The sequence below is a fragment of the Carlito syrichta genome, unplaced genomic scaffold, assembly GCF_000164805.1.
Source record: "Carlito syrichta isolate Samal-C Ts95f unplaced genomic scaffold, Tarsius_syrichta-2.0.1 Scaffold307112, whole genome shotgun sequence".
Classification (NCBI taxonomy): Eukaryota; Metazoa; Chordata; class Mammalia; order Primates; family Tarsiidae; genus Carlito; species Carlito syrichta.
The window spans coordinates 592,228-613,546 of record NW_007251208.1 but is presented as its reverse complement, the minus strand read 5'-3'; the positions used below and the strand labels follow the sequence as shown (position 1 = coordinate 613,546).

The window sequence follows — 21,319 nt, the reverse complement described above, 5'->3', positions numbered from 1 at the left end:
ACTCATGATACTTAAGAGTAGGCTGCCCTATGGGGAGTCAGTAGCCACTGAAATAATTAAATTAAGCCCAGGTGAGTTTTTGTGAGAAGTATCAGAGGAGGGGGTTTCTGCACTGAGAATGAGAGTGAATGGACCACATTCTGTCTCTTTTAATTCTGAAATTCATTGGGCTGAAAGGAATCCAGTACAGGGTCAAACAAAAATCTTCAAACAATCTGAGAACATGAATAAGTATGGTGTTACATTCCAACTGAAATTCGAAATAAAGTCAAAACTATATTATAAGATGTGTATTAGGAAGCCCAGTGAAGTTCAGATGACTTGCCTGTTTCATTTTAAGATATCAAGTATAAAATCTTCTCTTAACTCTCCCTTTCTCTCTTTTGTAGAGATGAGCTCTCGCCTAGTTACCCTACTCCTGTGGTTAGTTCTGCCTGTTCATCAGCACTGATTCTCCGATTCTAGGTACAAAGACAAGGAGTATAGGAAGACTTCTTTGGGAGTCATTTGTAAAATAAAAAGCCCCATTCCAAAGAAACTCCACAAAAAGGTAGAAAAGTCCAAGGCCTGTTCATTTAAAATGTTCATTTATAATATAACTACATCAGCAATAAATCTGGGGACTAAATGTGGTTTGGCATTCTAAAACATAAGAGCCCTCTATAACTGATACACACAGCTTGCCCATACTCAAAATGGTTACATTCATAAAGGCCAGCTAGGGATTTGACGTTCCTCAAATAAGAAGAGATGATTTATGTTCCATCTAGTTTTAAATCTTAAGGTTTTATCTTCATGGTGCTCTAATTCTTTGAAAACCGATACATATGCCAAAATATATGATTTCACAGAACACCTTAGGTCTTGATCATATATGGAATAATAGACTTTAAGGCAGAAAATACTTTGGTATGATAATCGGCTTAAAAAATCTGCACAAACTTGTTGGCTATATTTGCCATGTTGATTTTTTCATTGTAGCTATCAGTGTTATGCTTTCTGCTCATGGCATCTTAATTTTTGAACAAATTTTTAAATTATAAATTAATTCCCAAGAATTATGTCAAAAACCAGATGTTGAAAAAGTGGCTATTGAATAACAACAGTTTTGTAACTAGAAAACTTAATTATTCAGTCTAACTGGTTTATCTTTATTGTTTTATATATATATATATATTTTTTTTTTTTTTTTTGAGTTGGAGTTTCACTCCGTCACTCAGACTGGAGTGCAGTGGCCGCGCCCAGCCACTGCAGCCTCTACCCACTGGGCTCTGGCAATCTTTCCACCTCAGCCTTCCAAGTAGCCGGAATTACAGGTGCGCGCTACCACGACCGGCTGATTTTTGATTTATTGTAGAGATGAGGTCTCACTGCCCAGGCGGGTCTCGAACCCGCGGGCTCAGGCAATCCACTCACCTCAGCCTCCCAAAGGCGCAGGATTTATTTATATTTTTGAGAGATAGGTCTCACTCTATTGTCCAGGTTGGTGTGCAGTGGTGTGATTATAGTTCACTGTGACCTCAAACTTCTGTGCTCAAGCAGTCCTCCTGCCTTAGCTTCCAAGTAGCTAGGGCTATAGACATATACCACCATGCTCAGCAAATTTATTTATTTATTTTTAATTTTTGTAGAGATGAGATCCCGCTTAGTTACCCAGGCTGGTCTCTAATTCCTAGCCTTAGGAGATTCTCCTGCCTCAGCCTCCCAAAGTTCCGGGACTACAGGCATGAGTCACTGCACCTAGCTTTTATTATTATTTTAACTTGTTTAGCTTTCATAGAAAGGGAAGAAAAAGCATGCCTTCTTCTATAAATAGTGTGAGGCATATTCTATCCTACCCTAGAGTGCTATGACTTCCCTCTGCATCTCAGGTGACATGTTCTCATGATGACCTGGCCTTCTTAAGAGTTTCTGAATTACAGTGGAAAAAGCACACTAGAAATAACCTTGACAAACCTTATGAGGGTTAGCACTTGTTTAAGGAAAATAAACTTCTCCCTAAGGGAATGGACCTCGTTTAAGGATTTGAAATAAACCCATGGTGAACTGTAATTATTTTTTAGGAGTTATATATAATTCCAAAAAGTAGATGAAAAAATACTTACCGGAACATCAACATATTTTGCAGCTGCTTTCACCTTAAGTGGGAAAGAAAGAGATAATTATGAGAATTATTTTCTTAACTCTACATAAGCACTATGACAACAGTTAAAAGATAGCAGAAGATAACTCATTCAAATACTTACAGTGAATGACAGAATAGATGAAAAGAAAGTGCCTTCATCATACCGCGACAGCTTAGACAACACCCCTTCCAACACTGAAACAAACTATAACAAAGTGTATAGTGAGTATTTAGAATGTTACTATGCATATAAACTAACAGCAGGGCAAACAATTCCTGAACCAACTTCTCCCACCAAAATCCATAATGAATATACTCAGGCTAATGTATGATGTTTACTCTTTCATTCTGAACATGAACTCTATGGTCCCTTCCCCCCATCTCTAGAAATAACATACAATTAAAAAATGAAAATCAGCCGGGCTCGGTGGCTCAGCCTGTAATCCCGCGCCTTTGGGAGGCTGAGGTGAGTGGATTGCCTGAGCCCATGGGTTCGAGACCCACCTGGGCAGCGAGACTTCATCTCTACAATAAATCAAAAAATCAGCCAGGCATGGTAGCACATGCTTGTAATTCCAGCTACTTGGACGACTGAGGCGGAAAGATCGCCGGAGCCCAGCGGGTCGAGGCCGTGGTGACCGGGAGCGGCCACTGCACTCCAGTCTGGGTGACAGAGTGAGACTCCGACTCAAAAAAAAAAAAAAAAAGGAAAGAAAATCAATATATCATAGGAGTCTAGTCACCATACATGTGAGATAATGTAAACCCTCAATAAATTATGTTAGGTTCATGGGATAATTCCTTAAAATGTTTTTCCACTTTAATGCAGATACTGAGAAACAGTGATGGTCAGGCTTACTCAGATTCCTTTCTATCATATACTACTTGGCCCTCCTTCAACTGTTTTTTTTTTTTTTTTTTTACATCTACGCAGGAGGTTGAGTGAAACAGAACAGCTCATGGAATGGAGGTGTAACATTCAGGGCTCCTGCAATAATGGGGTGTAATGTGACATTAGTTAATAAGCATTGGTCAAGTTCTAATGGGACATGAGGGGCTTTCCTGCATCCAGAAGAGCACACAGCAATTGGGTAGAGAAAACAGAAATACACACTGCAGCGTACAATGTAAAGAGCGACTGAGAAAATATATCCCAATTCTATCACTTAGTATCATGTAGGCTCAGTCTAATCACTTTGCCTTTCCAGCCTCAGTTCCTCCAACAGTTAATGGAGTGTGTGTGTGTGTGTGTGTGTGTGTGTGTGTGTGTGTGTGTGGCACGTGTGTGTGTGTGCTGGGGGTAGAGAAGGAGAAGTGGAAGGAGGATATGGAAATCAAATTAGACTAAAAAATGTTTTACATTTCTGAAAATGTATATTTCCATGAAATGAAATCAACAAACAAGTATGCTGTAATATAATAAAAATGTGGCAAATTTTACTTTATTGAATGGAAACATACGAAGATGTGGCATAAAGATCAATGTAGAAGAGGTATCAATAAGGCTACACTGACCCACATCTCTCTTCTTTAGAACTAAAATAATGTGCACTATTGACAAATTATACACTCCCAAAGGGAAAATACTGACAAGGTTTTTTAAATACGAAAAGGGAAATTAACAAAGGCTGGTTTTTGTTCACATAGCAGCTTCTTCAACAAAGTGATAATAGTTCTGGGGACACAGCTTATTGGTCTCTGGTGACCAGAGAACTCACTGTGAATGCACTGGAGATAATCTTTCCTCTATGGTTGATCAATTACTGTAAAATAGTTTATGCAAAAGAAACAAAAACTTCCCCGTAGGTTTCTCCATCACATCATTTGTGACATGATGTAAGAACACGGAAACAAAGTCATGTAGACTGCTGATTAAAATTTTATTTTCAAAGAATGAGAATTATGTATGGCTGGGTAGTTACCTTGAAGGAGAGAAACAGAAAAACAAAACAAAATAAAAACCAAAGACACACATATACAAAATTACAAATTGCTCACAACCAAAAGTCATTTTAGCACTTTCTTCCTGCCTGTTAGAATTTCTTACTCATGACTGGCCAACTCAACTTGATGTGGTTCACAAAGACCCAGAAGACAAATACTCTAGAATTATGTCAGACCAAGGAGAGGGAATTCCAAACTTAATGCCCTCTGTGGAAAATGCCTCCGCTCTTGTAAGTAAATCTTGAGAGCTGGTGTTTGCTGGGTGATATCATTTACCACGAGGAGAGCGACAATTGCTATGGTTACCAGACAGCCTGAACTGTTCGTTGAAGGTGCTATCACAGTCCCTGGTTCTGAATACCTTCCAGGGAGTATATGTGTACACACGAGTGACACTGAGGTACCAGGCAAGGCAGAAGCAAGAATCCTATTGATGGATTTAGAAGATCTTGGCTCCAGTGGTAACTCCACCACTGTCTGGCTATGACACAACGTCAAGTCATTTTGCTTCTCTTCTTCAGTGTTCTTATCAGTAAAATGGAAACATCATAGTCACCCTGTCTACCTCACATGGATGGTGTGAAGATCAGTGGAGGTAATTTATGTGAAAGAACTATGAAAATAGCAAAATACTAAAGAAACAAAAAGAACTGTTATTATTGGTATGATGAGCTAAATCACTATCTGTTATAGGTCTAAAAACCTAAATGCGTTAGATCACACATGAATGAGAGTTGTCTTAGGATTGCTTAATGATAAGAGGTAGAAGTGAGATTGGTTCTTAGCTAATGGGTCTAATCCAATTAAATCTACAGTGCTTTCTGTGGGAGTGGAATGGAGTTGAGGCTGTAAATCAGAAGACCACTGGAATCCCACTTGTGTCAAGGGCAAGGCTTTGAACACAGGTGATCTTGTTCCAGAGCCCAAGATCTTTATTACCATGCTACAGAGTTATAAGGATTAAATGAGATGATATATGTAATGTGCCCTGCATATAAGAAGTATTCAGTAAATGCCATATTATTATACTTATTGAGTGACTACAATAAGAAAAACAAAAATATAAGAATCTTAGACCTTTCCCTTCAGGAACACAAAAACTCGTGGGAGAGACAGACATATACACAACTGTACATAACACAAGGCAGCAGTGTTATGGGACAGTGTAGACGGGCAAGCAGTGGAGCTAAAACCAGAAGACGAAAGAAGGCATTCAGCTGGAAGATATATGGTAAGCTTCATTTACGAGATGGTACAGGAGCTGGGAGGCAGAATAGCAGAAGTAGAGGATAAAATGATACTTGGGGAAGCCTACTGGCAGATGAATTTAGGACAGAAGTTTCTACACTGTGACATCTGGCAGACTGCCTGGCTTGACTTCTCTTCAGAGCATGAAGCCGCATTGGGTTAGCTCTGAGTAAATCCTACATGTGGACCTGCAGCCCGCTGCAACCATGCCACAGCATTCTTTGCCTTCACATCAGAAACAGCACAGAACTTCTCCTGGGCTTTCTCCCTTTCCCCAGCAGTTTCTGGGGAGGCAGGGATACAGCCAGGATCTAAGTGCTTACATAGCAGTGAACAGTGACCACACCTCTGGGATCAACCAGTTCCTACAGGAAGGTTTTCTTTGTTAAGATTTTTGTTGAGGCCCACCTGGTAGAAGAGCTACCCTGAAAATCAGACTCTATTCACATCAAGCTCGACTTGCAATGGTATATCTTCCATCTGGCTTTTAATTGCATAAAGCAGCAAGATTCCAAAGACTCCAGTGAGATGCTGGGCTCAGTTGCTGCCTGTTTAACTGCTTCCTGTGAACTTTCTCTGTACAGCTCAGGGAGTATATAAACACTTCTGGGTTTGCCTCCTGCTCTCTGTTCTCCTGAGGATGCTGAGATGGAATGAAACACTGTAATCTCTTTGTTTCTCAGTTCTTTATTACAGATGCCATTTACTAGGTTTGTCTGAATAATATTTAACATCTAAAGTCTGTCTGGGCAATTGCCAACTGTCTCATGATGTACACTCATGGGGAAATTAAAGATGAAAGCACTTTGGTAAGTGACTGGCAGAAGGAGCCATGAAGAATGCCATAGGGCATGTTGGTTGACATTTCTTGTTGAATTTTGACAGGATATAAGATTCATATGGAAGGTAGAACCCTACATTCTAGGTGACGGGAAGGATTCTAGCTAGAAACACACAATACATTTTTTACTGTAATACTTCATGAAGTAAACAAGGACTATTTGTATTATTTATACTGCAAGATATAAAATCTTCCACAGAAAACATAGTCCTTCATAGTTAAGACTGATCATGAAAAACTAGGTTTTTTGTGGGGGAAGGTGGAAGTGGGGATATCTAGTAGCAGATGTTTTGTTTTTGTTTGTTAAGATCAGAACTAGCATTGTTAAGAAACAAACAAAAAACACAAGTAACCCAGTATATCATGAACTGCCTCCCTGAATCAGAATGATAATGTTACAATACAATGCAATTGTCTCCCATTCTCCCTCTGTGGATCCAACTGTGAATCTGCTTCTTTGAAGCTTTGTTCCAACTGACTCTTAAAAGATCTTTCCAGACCATGCATATCTATTAGAAGGATGGAGTGTTTGACAGCAAGTGTTTATTCATAACATACCTTGAACCACAAAGTATCTAAGACAACTTCCAAAACAGTACCCCTAGCCCAGATGTTAGTGAATTCTCTACTGTTTCTCTCATGGTTTCTTCCCCCTTACCCTCACAAATAGAGTGACATTCTGTTTTGTATTCCCTCTCTGTTAATGGCTCCTAATAGTATGTGCTATTCCTTTTGAGCACATATTTGGATTTGAACAGGTAGGTACTTTCTGAATATATGGCCTTGATCCAAACAAGTATATCAAATCTATTTAATTAAATTAATTACACCAGGCTAAATTAGGAAGCTATTGTAATTACATCATCTAAGTAGTCAGACCAGATTTTTCTTCTGTTCATCTTATTATTAAGAGAAATTCAGGGGAATATATTCTAAGTCATCAGAAAGAATGTGTGTGTGTGTGTGTGTGTGTGTGTGTGTGTGTGTGTGTGTGTACACACTCCCTATATATCTGTATCTATTCAGTGAGAAAGTGCATATTTTTTCCTAAATCTCTTTTGTAATTAAAGATCTAGGAAGTTGAATGTTATAGTTGGTGGTGGTGGTGGTTGTTTTTTTTCCTATTTTTGGAGACAGGGTCATCCTCTGTTGTCTGTTGCCTAGGCTGGAGTGCAGTGGTGTGATTATAGCTCACTGTAACCTCCAACTTTTGAACTCAAGCAATCTTTCTGTCTCAGTCTCCTGAGTACCTAGGACCACAGGTGCATGCCATGACATCTGGCTTTTTTTTTTTTTTTGTATAGATGAGAGCACACTTTTTTGCCCAGGCTGGTCAAACTCCCAGCCTCAGGCAATCTTTGTTTGGTCTCCCAAAGTGCTGTGGTTACAGGTGTGAGCTACTATCCCTAGCTATGATAATCTTTTTTTTTGTTTTTTTTTTGAGTTGGATCTCACTCTGATGCCCAACCTGGAGTGCAGTGGCATGCTCATGGCATCAACCTGCTGGGCTCCGGCGATCCTTTCACCTCAGCCTTCCAAGTGGCCAGAACTACAGGCGCATGCTGCCACACCTGGCTAATTTTTATATTTATTGTAGAGATGAGGTCTTACCAAGTTGCCCAGGCCAGTCTTGAACCCATGGGCTCAGGCAATCCACTCGCCTCGTCCTCCCAAAGTGCTGGGTTTACAGGCTGAGCTACCGAGCCCGGCCGTGATGATCTTTTAATTCACACCCAGAATGGACTGAGCCCCTGTTATGGGAGTCCTTCCATCATCAGAGTTAATTCCTCACTTTTGGCTCTGTTGACCAACTGCCCCGACCAGTTCTTACTCTCAGCTCTCGAAGTTTTTCCTTAGCATCCTTATCACTACATACAATGCCTTTCATTTCCATCTATAGTCATCCCACCCAGCTACTTCCCTAAGCTGGTCCCATGGCATGTATACCTGTGTGGAACAGATATCAAAGGAGGGACACACAGGTAGGTGGGTGCAATCCAGATATGATGGGGACATGAGGAGGCAGGAGACTGAAGCTACCTCTCTTTTCCTCTCCAGTTTTGCTGAGTTCTGTATGGTGTCATAGAAAGACTACAGGCTTAGGGGCCCCAGAGGCCAAATCCTGTCTCTGCTGGTATCCACCGTGTGACATTGGGCTCTGGTCCCTCTTCGGTGAACAGAGACTGAACTCTGGTGACTAGATCTGCCTTGAAAGATGAGGCTATCCAAGTGGGATTCCAAGCCTCCTTTCCCTTCTCAATCAAAGCAGCTTTGCTTTAATTGGGGTTGCAATTTGCAGCGCTAAGATATATTTGAGGTATTACATTTTTGAAATATATAAAAATATTTCTTACAAACATTTATAAGCCTAGCTTATAATAATCCTTGGTAGATGACCTCAGAACTTTCTTCCAACTCAACATTCTGTGTGCCATGGGGTTCTGCAGCCTGGAGACAACAGTTGTGGGCCCTAAACAGGCTCCATATAGATATGAGGGGGGACCCAAAAAACAGGAATTATCTTTTGGAGGGTGGGCTCCTTGTACACGGGCTTTCACCATTAGGAAAGTGTTCTAGGAACCCATCGGCATCAATGTACCAGCTAGTGCTGTTGTGAGAGGCTTCAGTGTTTGGCTTCAGTGAAATTTTTTTTGGAGATTCTTTCACCTGCCCTCACCACGCTGAGGTTTCAGCAGTTTTTGACCAAAAATGGCAAGACCTCATGCCCCATCCTTCCTTATTCACCCAGTCTCACCCAAGCAACTTTTTTTGTTTCCCTGGATGAAAAAAGTCTTCAAAGGAAAACGTTTTGCTGATGTGGAAGAGGTGAGACAAAAAATGGCAGAAGCATCAAAATTGACAAGTTTAAAAACAGTTTTGAGCAGTGGAAAAAACATCTCAATAGGTATATTGCATCAAATGGAGAGTACTCTGATGGTAACTGAAGTTTAAACATGTAAAAATACACAACTTTGAATAAATCCATTCCTGGTTTTTGGGGGTTCCCCCTCATATGTAAATAGGATTTTTGCTTTAGACTGAGAAAAGGTTATAGATTTTATTTTCATCCAATACCCCCGGTTTTTTTTTTTTTTTGACAAGGAAAGTGAATTGTATGAGAAGCCTCAGCTGGTGACCTCAGGAAATAGGACCAGAGTCCAGCTCTTCTGACTACCTCACATTTCTGCCAGTTTAATTTTAATATAAGATAGCAATAAATATGTCATTTCTTATACCCTTCCCTTGGCAATATTTAATGCTCTCCCTATTAGTATTTTTTATTAGTGAAATTATCTAAGTCTCTTTCTAGCTAGAAGTAGCTTTGTTTTTTCCTCTTTTTTTAGGTTTTTTTTTTTCCATTGGGGTTCTAGTTGAAGCACCTTGGCTTGGGAATAGCAGCTACTGATACAGAATCATTTATTTATTTATTTAATTTATTATTATTTTTTGAGTTGGAGTCTCATTACATCATCCAGGCTGGAGTGCAGAGGCACGCTCATCATCACTGTAGCCTTGGCCTTCTGGGCTCAGGTGATCCTTCCGCCTCAGTCTTCCAAGTAGCTCGAACCACAGGTATGCACCACCACACCTGGCTAATTTTTTTAATTTATTGGAGAGATGAAGTTTCACCAAATTGCCCAGGCTGGTCTTGAACCCCTGGGCTCAGCAATCCTCTTGTTTCCACCTCCCAAAGTGCTGGGATGATAGGCATGAGCCACTGTGTCTGGCTCAGAGTCACTTTTAATTGCTAAAATTTTATAATCACATTGATATTTTGAGCCCTTCTCTGAACTTTAGATCTAAATAGTCAAATGTCTCACATGACATCTTCTCCCTTAGATGTCTCAAAGGCAGCTTGATCTCAACTTGTCCAATACTGACATCATGTCTTTCCCTTTAAATCTGTTTCTTTTCCAGGAAACCCTGCATCAGTGAATGACACTCACATTCATCCTATGCTTCAAGTCATAACCTAAGAATACTCCCTAATGTCTCTCTCCCTTTCTCTCCCCATTACTAAATCCTATCTATTGTAAATCTTTTTTTTTTCTTTGAGTTAGAGTCTCACTTGGTCGCCCAGACTGGAGTGCAGTGGCCGCTCCAGGACACCGCAGCCTCGACCTGCTGGGCTCCGGCGATCCTTCTGCCTCAGCCTTCCGAGTAGCCGGAATTACAGGCATGCGCTACCATGCCCGGCTGATTTTTTGATTTATTGTAGAGATGAGGTCTCGCTGCCCAGGTGGGTCTCAAACCCACGGGCTCAGGCAATCCACTCACCTCAGCTTCCCAAAGGCGTGAGATTATAGGCTGAGCCACCGAGCCTGGCTTATTGTACATCTTAAATGCCTCTGAATTAGTTCACCAGAGACCAAGGTAACAGCCTCTTGACTATCCCCTCTTCAATCTGTTTGCCACAGGCAGTCAGATACATGTAATAATACAAATCTTATTAACACCCCACCTCCTCTCTCCAACCATCTGACCCTTCAGTGACTTCCCAGTACTCTTAGAATAAACATTTTAATCTCTTTAGCACTTGTATAAGCTTCCACTCACTTCTTGCACTAGGCCCTGGTGCCTGCAGTTTTTCCTACTAAAAAATGGTCCTCTCGTCCTTCTTCCCCAGGTTATCTCTTTCATTCTTGGGAATTCAGCTTAAGTTTCACTTGCTTGAGAACTTTCCCTGTCATCCCTGACTAGATGAGTCACTATCATAGGTTCTCCTACATGACACATTAGTCCGAGTGTAATTCTATATTTGTTCCTGTGCCTCCTCCAAGGATTGGGAAGCTCCCTGAGGGCAGGGGGCTTGCATTATATCCCTGGCATTGATTACACTTTCTAGCTCACAACTGCACTCTGTAGTTCTACAATGACCACAAATTTCAATCATTTTTTTAAAAAAATGAATATTGCCCTTTTTCACTAGGGACAGTCACAGTAGAGAATAGAGAGCTCAGAAATAAACCACACTTGTATGTTCAACTGATCTTGACAAGGGTACCGAGAGTTGAAGTGTAAGTGGAAAGAAGGAAAGGTCTGAATAAGTGTGGGAACGGGAGAGTCTCTTCACTAAATGTTGCTAGGAAAAGTAGATATCCACTCACAAAAGGATAAAATCAGACCGTTATCTTATACCATAAACAAAAATCAGGATGGGTGTGGTGGCTCATGCCTATAATCCCAGCACTTTGGGAGGCCGAGGTGGGAAAATTGTTTGAGCCCAGGAGTTTGAGACCAGACTAGGCAACATAGTGAGATGTCCTCTCTACAAAAATAAACAAATAAATAAATAACATAAATAAAATCAGCCAGGTGTGGGGGTGTGCACCTGTAGTCCCAGCTACTTGGGAGGGTGAGGTGGAAAGATTGCCTGAGTCCTGGAGTTTGAATCTGCAGTGAACTGTGTGTATGCCACTGCACACCAGCCTGGGTGACAGAGTGAGACACTGGCTCAAATAACAAAGCAAACACTAAAAATCAACTAAAATGGATAAAATATTTAAACTCAAGACTTGAGAGCATGAAAGTTCTAGAAGAAAATATAGGGAAAAACTTACTTGACATTGGTCCTGGCAATGATTACTTGGCTATGATACCAAAAGCAGACTCAACAAAACAAAACAAAAAAAATGGTGTTACATCAAGTGAAATAGCTTTTTACAGCAAAGGAAACAACATAATGAAAAGGCAGCCTATAGAATGAGATATACTCAGTAACAACCCCCCCAAAAAAACCCCCAAAAAACAACTAAAAAAATAAAAAGCCAAGTACTTAAATAGATCCTCCACAAAAGAACAGACACAAATGGCCATCAGATATATAAAAAAGAGCTCAAAATCATGACTCTTTTGGGAAGTGAAAATTAAAACCTCAATGAGGTATCACATTACTTCCCACCTGTCTGGTTGGCTATTATTTAAGAAACAAAAAGATAGCAAGCGTTGGTGAAGATAAGAAGAAAATGTACAGTCATTGGCAGGAATGCAGTTGGTGCAGTCACTATGGAAAACTGTGGAGGATCCTCAAAAAGTTAAAAATAGAACTACCATATGATTCAGCAGTCCCACTAATGGGTATATAGTCAAAGGAATCGAAATCAGTATCTTGAAGAGATAGCCACATTCCCATTTCATTGCAGCATTATTCTCAATAGGCAAGACTTGAAAGTTACTTAAACGGACATTGACAGATGAATGTATAATGAAAATGTGGTGTATGCAGACAACAGCATTTATTCAGTCTTAGAAAAGAAAGAAACCCCCATTTGAGACGATACAGATGAACCTGGAATACCTTATGCTCAGTGAAATAAATCACATCCAGAAGAATAAATACTACATGATACCAATTATATGAGGAATCTAAAACAGTCCAACTAATAGAAGCAGAGAGTAGAATGTTGGTTGCCAAGGGCTGTGGGGAGAGGGAAATAGGGAGATAGTCATCAAAGGGTGATTTCAGTTATGCATGATAAGATCTAGATATGCATTTTACCACCTACTGCCTACAGTAAACAAAACTACTTGCTAAGAGGATTGATCTCATGTTAAGTGGTATTACACAAAAAATAATACACTAAAAGGGCTGGAGAAAACTTCAGGAAGTGATGGATAAGCTTATGGATATAGATTGCAGTGATGGTTTCATGGCTGTATACTTATTTCTAACCTCATAAAGTTGTACATATTAAATACACACATTTTTGTATGCCAATAAAATCTCAATAAAGTGGTTTTAAAAATATAACTACAGACATTAGCTGTGAATCAATTAAGAGGCCATCATATACTGTCATCTCTAATGGAAGCTTGAGATGTTTGGTTCAGCCTACCAAATTAATTTATTTTATACTTTCAATCAAAGAATTAGAGATAAGAAATACAATTTGATAGCAGGAGAAATGACTCACACATAGAGGAAAACTATAATCTAGACCTAATTTCCAAATACAATAGCCAGTAGTACAAGAGGCTCTTTTGATTTAAACAAAATTAAAAATTTAGTTTTTCAGTTGTACTAGCCACATTTCAAGTACTTCACAGTCACACGTGGCTAGTAGAGACTGTAGTCTATATTGGATTGGGCTGGATAAACATTGTTTTCCTTACAGAAATTTCTCTTGGATAACATTGATCCAGGCAGGCCGAGGATGCACTGGCCAGGAGCAAGCCAACACCCTCCAGCCTCAGTGAGGAGTGAGACTCCAACTCAAAACAAAAAATAAAAGGAAAGAAAAGAAGAGCAACCATTTGTGTATGAAGTTAGGATCATCATGATCAGAGATCATTGAGGAAGGAAGCTGCAGTCTTGGTTGTAGAGTTCCCGAAAGATGGTCAATCAGCAGCCAATCAGGCTGTGGCTTTGGTAGACCAAGTCAGGGGACCGCTGGAACCCGGGAGTGCGAGACCAGTCTGGGCCACCAAATGAAAAATCGCCGCTCCCCCAAATGCAAACACTGAAGTAGCTCAAGTTGATGTCCTCAGTCCCGGCTACATGGGATGTGGTGGCCTCCATCTGGGCTATTCCTTTGAGTCACCTCCGCCGACAGAACGTGTGAGTCCAGGCCGGGCAAAGTGGCTCACAGCAGTCAGCCCTGTGCCCTGGGAGTTCGAAGTGGGAGATTGACTGAGCCAGGGGTTAGAGACCAACCCAGGCTTGTGTGTAAAGTGCACTCAGGCCTTCTGGGACATGTGGCCGAAGGTGCGGGATGTACATGCCCGGTGGCCACCTTTGACATCTCCTGCAATGACAGGTGGAAAGTGGCTTTTCCTCTCACATCCTTGAGGGTGACTCCTCATGCTGGATGAAAGGGGTGGTGGTGAACACCTTTTCCTTACTTAACTCAAATATACCAATTTTTAAATTAACCAGATGCCTTTACTATAGAAAGACTTGTCCTTTATCAGAAATGAGTGCAAAGATGATGTACAGCCCTACCTAACTTCTCTGCACCCTTCCCTCTCCCAACCCTCCCTTCGAAGACTAGCTGGGCTTTTTTCCTTGCTGTCTAATTAGTCCTATATCTTTTGTATGCTAGCATGCAACTGAATGATTCCCATTATGCAGACTCCTCACAAAAGGCAAATTCCTCCTGAGGGCTATGCTGATGGGGTGCTATACCTGGATAAAATTTCCCTGGAGGCCTCACAGAGAAGAAGCTAGAAACTTAACTTTATTTCACTTTAGTGGGCTATGGAGTGCTGCACAATGCTGTGCTGGGCCCCCTCAAGGGTGGAAATCTGATTGTTCTTCCTCAAGGACCTCGATCCTCCAGTGGTTCACTTCTCTCCTCAATCTACTGGACGCTTTTCCTATTATCTTTTTTCCTTTCCATTTCCTGGGGAGTGTGTGTGTGTGTGTGTGTGTGTGTGTGTGTGTGTGTGTGTGTGTGTGTGTGTAGGTATTTGGTGTGGTGGTAGAAATCGGGGAAAAAAAAAACAAGACGGTGAGATGATGCAATTCTAACATCACCTTTCTTTATGGTTGTTTTCCACTTCAAGTCCTACTACCAGAGAATTTGAACAACACAAAAAACTGAAGCTAAAATGAACCAAAAAAATCAACATTCTGTTAACATTCTGGTGTTTATCCTAACAGTATTTTTTTCTGTGAGGCATAAATTCAGACCACACTTTACACTTTTAAATATTCAGCTTTATTAAACTTAATACTTTATTATGAAAACGTCACTGATCATCAATAGTGTTTGAAAGTATAGTTTCTTAATATAGATGTCCCATAATTTACTCAATTCCCTCAGGTTAGAGATTAAATGTGCTTCCAAAGTTTGATTAGACACAATGTGATGAATATCAGTGTACATATATTTTGTGTATCTCTCAGAGTAGTACAAAAAATGTAGTATTGAAAGGGTATTAATATACTTGATATAGCCAGGTGCAATGGCTCATGCCTGTAATCCCGGCATTTTAGGAGGCTGAGGCAAGAGAATTGTCTAAGCTCAGGGGTTTGAGACCAGCCTAAACAACATGGTGAGACCTCTTCTCTATAATAAATCAGAAAAAAAAATTAGCTGGGCATGATGGCACATGCCTGTGGTTACAGCTACTTGGAATTCTGAGGCGGAAGGATCATCTGCGCCCAGCAGGTCTAGGCTGCGGTGGCTGTGACTGTGCTACTGCACTCCAGTCTGGGTGACAGAGTGAGAATCCAATTCAGAAAAAAAGTATATATATATATATATACATACACACACACATATATATATATATATATATTTACATACTTGATATATTTCCAAACTATCTTCCAAAAAGCCTTAACAATTTATACTTCCCTATATAGAAAACATGAGTGCTTTACCTCACCTAAAACTGGGTGTTACCTTAAAAACACTTATGCTAATTTGCTAGAAAAAATAGTGTATTTTTTACTGTATTTCATTGCAGTTTTACTTTGTGTTTCTTATATTACTAATGAGGCATCACATTTTTCATGTTTATGGGGGCAGCTCTGCTTTTTTTTTGCGAAAAACACGTCCTTTGTTTATTAGATTGGGGGTGGTTTTTCCTTTGCTTTTTGTACAGTCTTCCAACTGTTTTATCAAGTCTGATTTGGGATTCTCTGATGAAGTCTTGTGAGAGCAAAGGCCATATCTGCTCATGGGAAAGTGCCAATCTGATCCCTCTTCCTTGTCTATCAGCCCTGTTCTCAAAAGCCAACCATGGCCATCAGTTACACCTTCATAGGGATCTGAATCATCTCGTCAATAAGAAGTGCAACCATTCATCTATTCATCTCTACACTATCATTAAAGATCGTAGCTTAAAATTTAAAAAGTTCATCTTTGTTATGGCATAGATTAGTGCCTGGAGGCTAAACAGAGAAGAAATAAAATTTTATAAACAGGAAAAGAAAAAAAAGGTCATAACTTTTATCAAAGGCATTTAGAGCATCAAATAGGAAATCCGGGGAGACTCTTGGGAGTGGAGCATGCCTTCCTGTCGGCTTTCTGTCTCTGAGACCAGAGCTAGAGCCCCAGGGCTGTCACCACCACCACAAATGGGCTAAATTCAAGAATGGATGACTACTCAAATCTGCTTTGGAGTTAAAACAAATAGTGGGAGAACATGAACTTGACATAATAAGACTGTACTAGGAGAAATAGTTTTAAAAGGACAATTGCAAGGAAAGTCAAAATTCAACATAAACAAAACAATCGCAAGTTGTTAACACAGCGTTCACATTCTTTGTTTTTTACTTTTCTGAAAATTCTAACGTTTCTTGTATTTACCATTCTAACTACAATTTCTCAATCAGATATTTAAAAACATATCATAGATAGTTTTAAAAATTCTCAGTTGAAAATTATTTGATTTTAAAAGAAGAATAAATAATAATTACCTTGGAAACCAGCAGTGAAATGATTTCTTTTACAGTGTTGTCGATTAGATCGTCTATTTTTGAATGGTACTGTTGCTAGATATTAAAAGACAAAAATACATTAGTTGACATGGACACAAAACTTTTGTCAGAAGTCATAAGTGCTCTAAAGCTACTAGTTATGACCTATCAGATTTACTTAAAATGATTATTTTGAACATTAAAAGAACAAAACCTTGAAAATGATCCGCCCAATCAACACTTTTTACATTGTGGTTTGAAAATTTTCCCATGTGCGCTGTTGAGTTAAGCGGCTAATGGGGTTATTATTTAGATGAATTGAGTTCTTATTCTTATTCAGGCAGAGGAATGTGAAGGATACTTTTTGTCTTCTCCTCTATAATTAAGGTGGCCGTGTATTTTTCTAAAGGGTTGGTTTAGCTGGAGAAGCGAAAAGACTAGAAAAAGATTTAATTAATACTGCATTTCATGTCTGACAACTCTCATTCATAAGTTATTTTAAATGTGCTCTAGAAATAAAATGAGCTCCCAATTGTTCACTCTAAAAGGACCTTTTTGTCAGCACAGGGAGCCGCAGTTTATACAATTCTTACAATATGCCCAAGCAAGGGCAAAATTAAAATTTCATCAACAAAGGCGAATAGATGGTAACAAATTAACAGGCCATAAAAGGTATAATGAAACAGCACTCACTCCCCATAGTTTTATTACTACGGCCTCATGAAAAAGACGCCTTTAAATAAATACCAAAAAAAAAAAAAAAGATGTATTTAAAATAAACCTGAAAGACTTTTTTTTTTTTTTTTTAATTTCTTTAGAGACTACTAGAGGGCTCCATTCTTAAATTAGCAGGAGGTTGGGCTTCCGAGGCTTGTGAAGGCACATCCATTGGAACAGCAATTCTTCCTTTAGAAGCATTTCTCTGACAGTAGATTGTCCCCAATAGCCACTTCACAGAAAATGTGACTTGTAAAGACTAACCCTATCCTGATGGTTCAAGGCTTCTTGGAACAGCTAACAAGATGCATGGAGTAAAATAGTACTCAGGTCAGTATAAACATTAGACCAACTTAACTATGGGTTGAATGGTTTCCTAAGATGGTAAGTTTTTGAAAGCTATTTTTCTTTTCTTTTTCTGAAAACATGTCTCAAAGTTTCCACACAGAACAAAACATCAACTTTGGTCTGCTTTGGAATACTCAGGAATGACACTCCACCTCACCCTTTGGCTCTGGCAGTTACAAGTGGTCATCATTTGCTTCCATACATAATAAAGAAAGCAAGCATGATTTCGGAGTGTCTGAATTCTCTTCTTTTTCTGTGTGTGAATGTGTGAGAGTGTGAGTGTGTAATAACAAGTGGTCTGAAATCCACTGCACTTATGTGAATGTGGAACTTTCTGGGCACATACTGTACCCATCAAAGCTTGTCTGTTCCAGGTAAAGCCTTACAGATTCCCAAATTTGTGCTCCCCTGGAGGCCAAATGGAATGAAAACATAGAGAATGGGTTTCTATCACAGTAGTGCTATATATATGAATAGCTTGAAGAGAAGGAAAAGGGGAGATAACTAAAAACAAACAAACAGAAAAGGTAGAAGAAAAAAGAGCCTGACAAAGCTAGCTGATAGTTAAGGATCTGATCCAGTCTAAATTATCAATCATCTTTTGAGCCGGGCTGGCCCTCACAGGAACATAGCCGAGACCCACTGAACTACTCTAGTTCACAAGGCATGGGGTAATCCATCCATAGACACCCTTACAAAAAAGGCCCCTGCTCTGGCTGAAAGCTGAACAGCTGACTGGGTGGCGAGGAGCTTATGCAAATCACTCTGCTGGCCTCTCTCACTCAGCTCAACCCAGCCACTCTCATTTCCTTTTCACTTCAGGTCAGGGCCTGTGCAGCCAGAGGTGAATATCCACCTGAGGTTCCTCTTTGGGGAAAGGGATACAGGAGAGCAGCTTGAAGCCTCTCACTTCCTGCTCCTATGGAAGGTGCTCCAAAGCATGTAGAAGTGGGATGCCCAGACCTCCGCCAGGCTCTTATGTGGGCCCTGTCCTCAATGCTTATCTCTATTTGTCAAAGATTTCATTTTTAACTCAGAGTAATCAAATATCTTCAGAAAGCAATTGGATATAAAAGTAGAAGCTCTACAGGTTAAACTTTTGGGGTTGAACTGATTCCAGTCACTCTGAAATTCAAATGAGTCACTAAAGAGGTCATTTATACTCGTTTTACTAAAAAGCAGAGAAAGTCAATGGACTCTAGGAGTCATAATATTCTCCTATAACACACACCTTTAGATTGCTTTCTTTGATACCTGATCTAACCATAAACAAAAAGAGAAAAAGAGGAAAGGGCGGGGAAGAAGGAGAATGTATGAACAAAGACAAATACATACGAAGGCGAAAAAGAAAAGAACATTGTTAACTGTAATACCCAAGGGGCAAAGTCAAATAGTATGAGGTTTGTTAGTTTTTTGTTTCTGTTTTTGAGACAAGGTCTCACTCTGTCACATAGGCTAGAGTGCAGTGGTCTGATTGTAGTTCACTGTAATTCACTCAAATTTCTGTGCTCAGGGATCCTCTTGCCTTCGCCTTCCAAACAGCTAGGACTACAGGCGCCACCACACCTGGGTAATTAAAAAAATTTTTTTTTGTGTTTGTGTAGAGATGGTGTCTCACTTTGTTGCCTAAGCTAGTTTCAAACTCCTGGGCTCAATTGATCCTCCTGCTGTAGCCTCCCAAAGCACTGGGATCACAGGCATGAGCCATTGTGCCTGGCCCATTAGGTTTTTATAATATGGGAGTCTATTGTAAATGTATCTGATTAAATCTGACTTACACTAATATTAAAACTGCCAGGCACTTTCAGAATCTACTCGGGTTGCACAGTTGGTAGAGATGGCCTAGGAACATGGGTGCGAGTGTGGAGATGGCCTGAGAATTTCTATTTCATATACATTCTGCAAAGACAATCACACACACATGCCACATGTAGGTCATAAAAAGTCAGGAAAAGTTATTCATTTGGGGACTGAGAGTGCTTTCAAAGACAAACACCAAAAAGAGATTACCAGGCAGGTAAAAATAGAATTTATCTATACAGACTAGGCCTTTGGTAGATTCCAACTCATTCTTAAGCTACATCTTCCACATCTGCTCTCAAAAGCAAACTGCTTGGGCCCTGCTTTTCCAGCAGATGACTCTGGACTTCATGCAGCCCAGGGGAATCGAGAGGTCAGGCATCATTTCATCTGACTGCTCTCATGCAAACACACGAGAAGTAAAGACTAATCAAACGCCAGGGTGATCTAGTGTCCTTAAAGTATTTAGAACCTTGTATTGGGATACATTATAAAGGTAACAGATTGCTAGTTCTAGACATTTTACTTTTGCTGAGAACAGATTCTGCACAAGGAGGGCTCCCTGCTCCCCTGAGTTACATTAATGTGTTTTTACCCTCATCCCCATCCCATGGGACCATGGGATGAAATGGCTGTGGGGGCAGACAGATGCCTACAGCCCATGCAGTGATCTGCTTTTGTGCAGTTATGGATAACGAGGATTCTCAAAACTGCGGTGGTTTTGTGATCTCAACATCTGTCCCAGAGGGACTAGTCTGAGATTGCTGACTCATTATACACAGCTGTCACATGAGCGGATCATTCACTCACTAATCACCCCATTAAACCCTATCCCGAGCCTCAGCAGAGCATGTTTGCATCATCATGTGGCATGTAAGAAAACAGAATTGTAATTTAGAAGCACAGAAGGAACTGCATTGTGAATAGGAGTCAGGAAAGGTTTATCCCAGAGATGACAATAGAACAAATTTACTAGAGACTTGGGAGAGATCATTTTCATATAATTAAAAAAAATTGCTGCTATGTTTAACTATGTAGTATATATTTTTACATGGTGCCGAATTGTCTAATAATCTAGTCTTTTTTTTGAGTTGGAGTCTCACTCAGTCGCCCAGACTGGAGTGCAGTGGCCGGGGCAGCCTCGCCTGCTGGGCTCCAGCGATCCTTCCGCCTCAGCCTTCCGAGTAGCCAGAATTACAGGCATGCGCTACCACGCCCGGCTGATTTTTTGATTTATTGTAGAGATGTAATCTCCACTTGAAATAGTGGAAATTGCCCCAAACAATTTCTCCAGATGCAAGATGGAGACCATTAACTCTAGAAATGATATACATATAACTAAGAGACGTACCATAGAGCTGGTTACATTATTGTATTATTTAACAAATGTTAATTACTTAATATTTATTAAATATTAGCTATATATTTAATACATGCTAACAAGAAATGTTTCTGATGAAATATGGGTAGATCTAACATGAATGTTGTCATGTAGTCAATTCAAGAACATGTAATGTCATGTGCTCATTTATTTTTCAAATATTCAAAACTCATGGTTTAGCAAGTTACTGGTTCATTATTAGCAAATGCTAAAAATGGCAACTTTAGACCCATAGTCTTTAACTTTGTAGATACTTTTGCTAAAGCATCATTTCTCCATATATCCCCACCCAATAAATCACACAGTGTGTAGAATGGTATATTCGAGGAGAGGAGCGGGAATAGCCTAATTTAGACCTGAAATGACCAAAACTTACTTAACAATATGCTTAGGCTAATGACGGCTAAAACAAAAACTAATCAGTTGCCAACATACATTCTGGGTTGATACTGTTGGCTGATGTGCTAATCAGGAACTGCAACCCATGAGGATAGTCTGTTCATCTCCAGAAAGCACTAAGCATACACATGTTCACTAACTGGAAAG

The 21,319-nt window shown here is 39.9% G+C and overlaps 1 protein-coding gene across 14 annotated transcripts in view; it reads right to left on the bottom strand.

Moving 5' to 3' along the window:
* CADPS2 (calcium dependent secretion activator 2) overlaps positions 1 to 21,319 on the bottom strand; it is a 589,108-nt gene that overhangs the window by 42,857 nt on the left and 524,932 nt on the right. For all 14 annotated transcript variants that reach the window (XM_021715434.1, XM_008063869.1, XM_021715437.1 and 11 more), the window contains 3 exons: positions 16,528 to 16,602; positions 2,247 to 2,330; positions 2,106 to 2,138 (listed from right to left, as the gene is read on the bottom strand). In XM_021715434.1, coding sequence (XP_021571109.1) covers positions 2,106 to 2,138; positions 2,247 to 2,330; positions 16,528 to 16,602 — 192 coding nt within the window. The remainder of the gene's footprint in view (positions 1 to 2,105; positions 2,139 to 2,246; positions 2,331 to 16,527; positions 16,603 to 21,319) is intronic.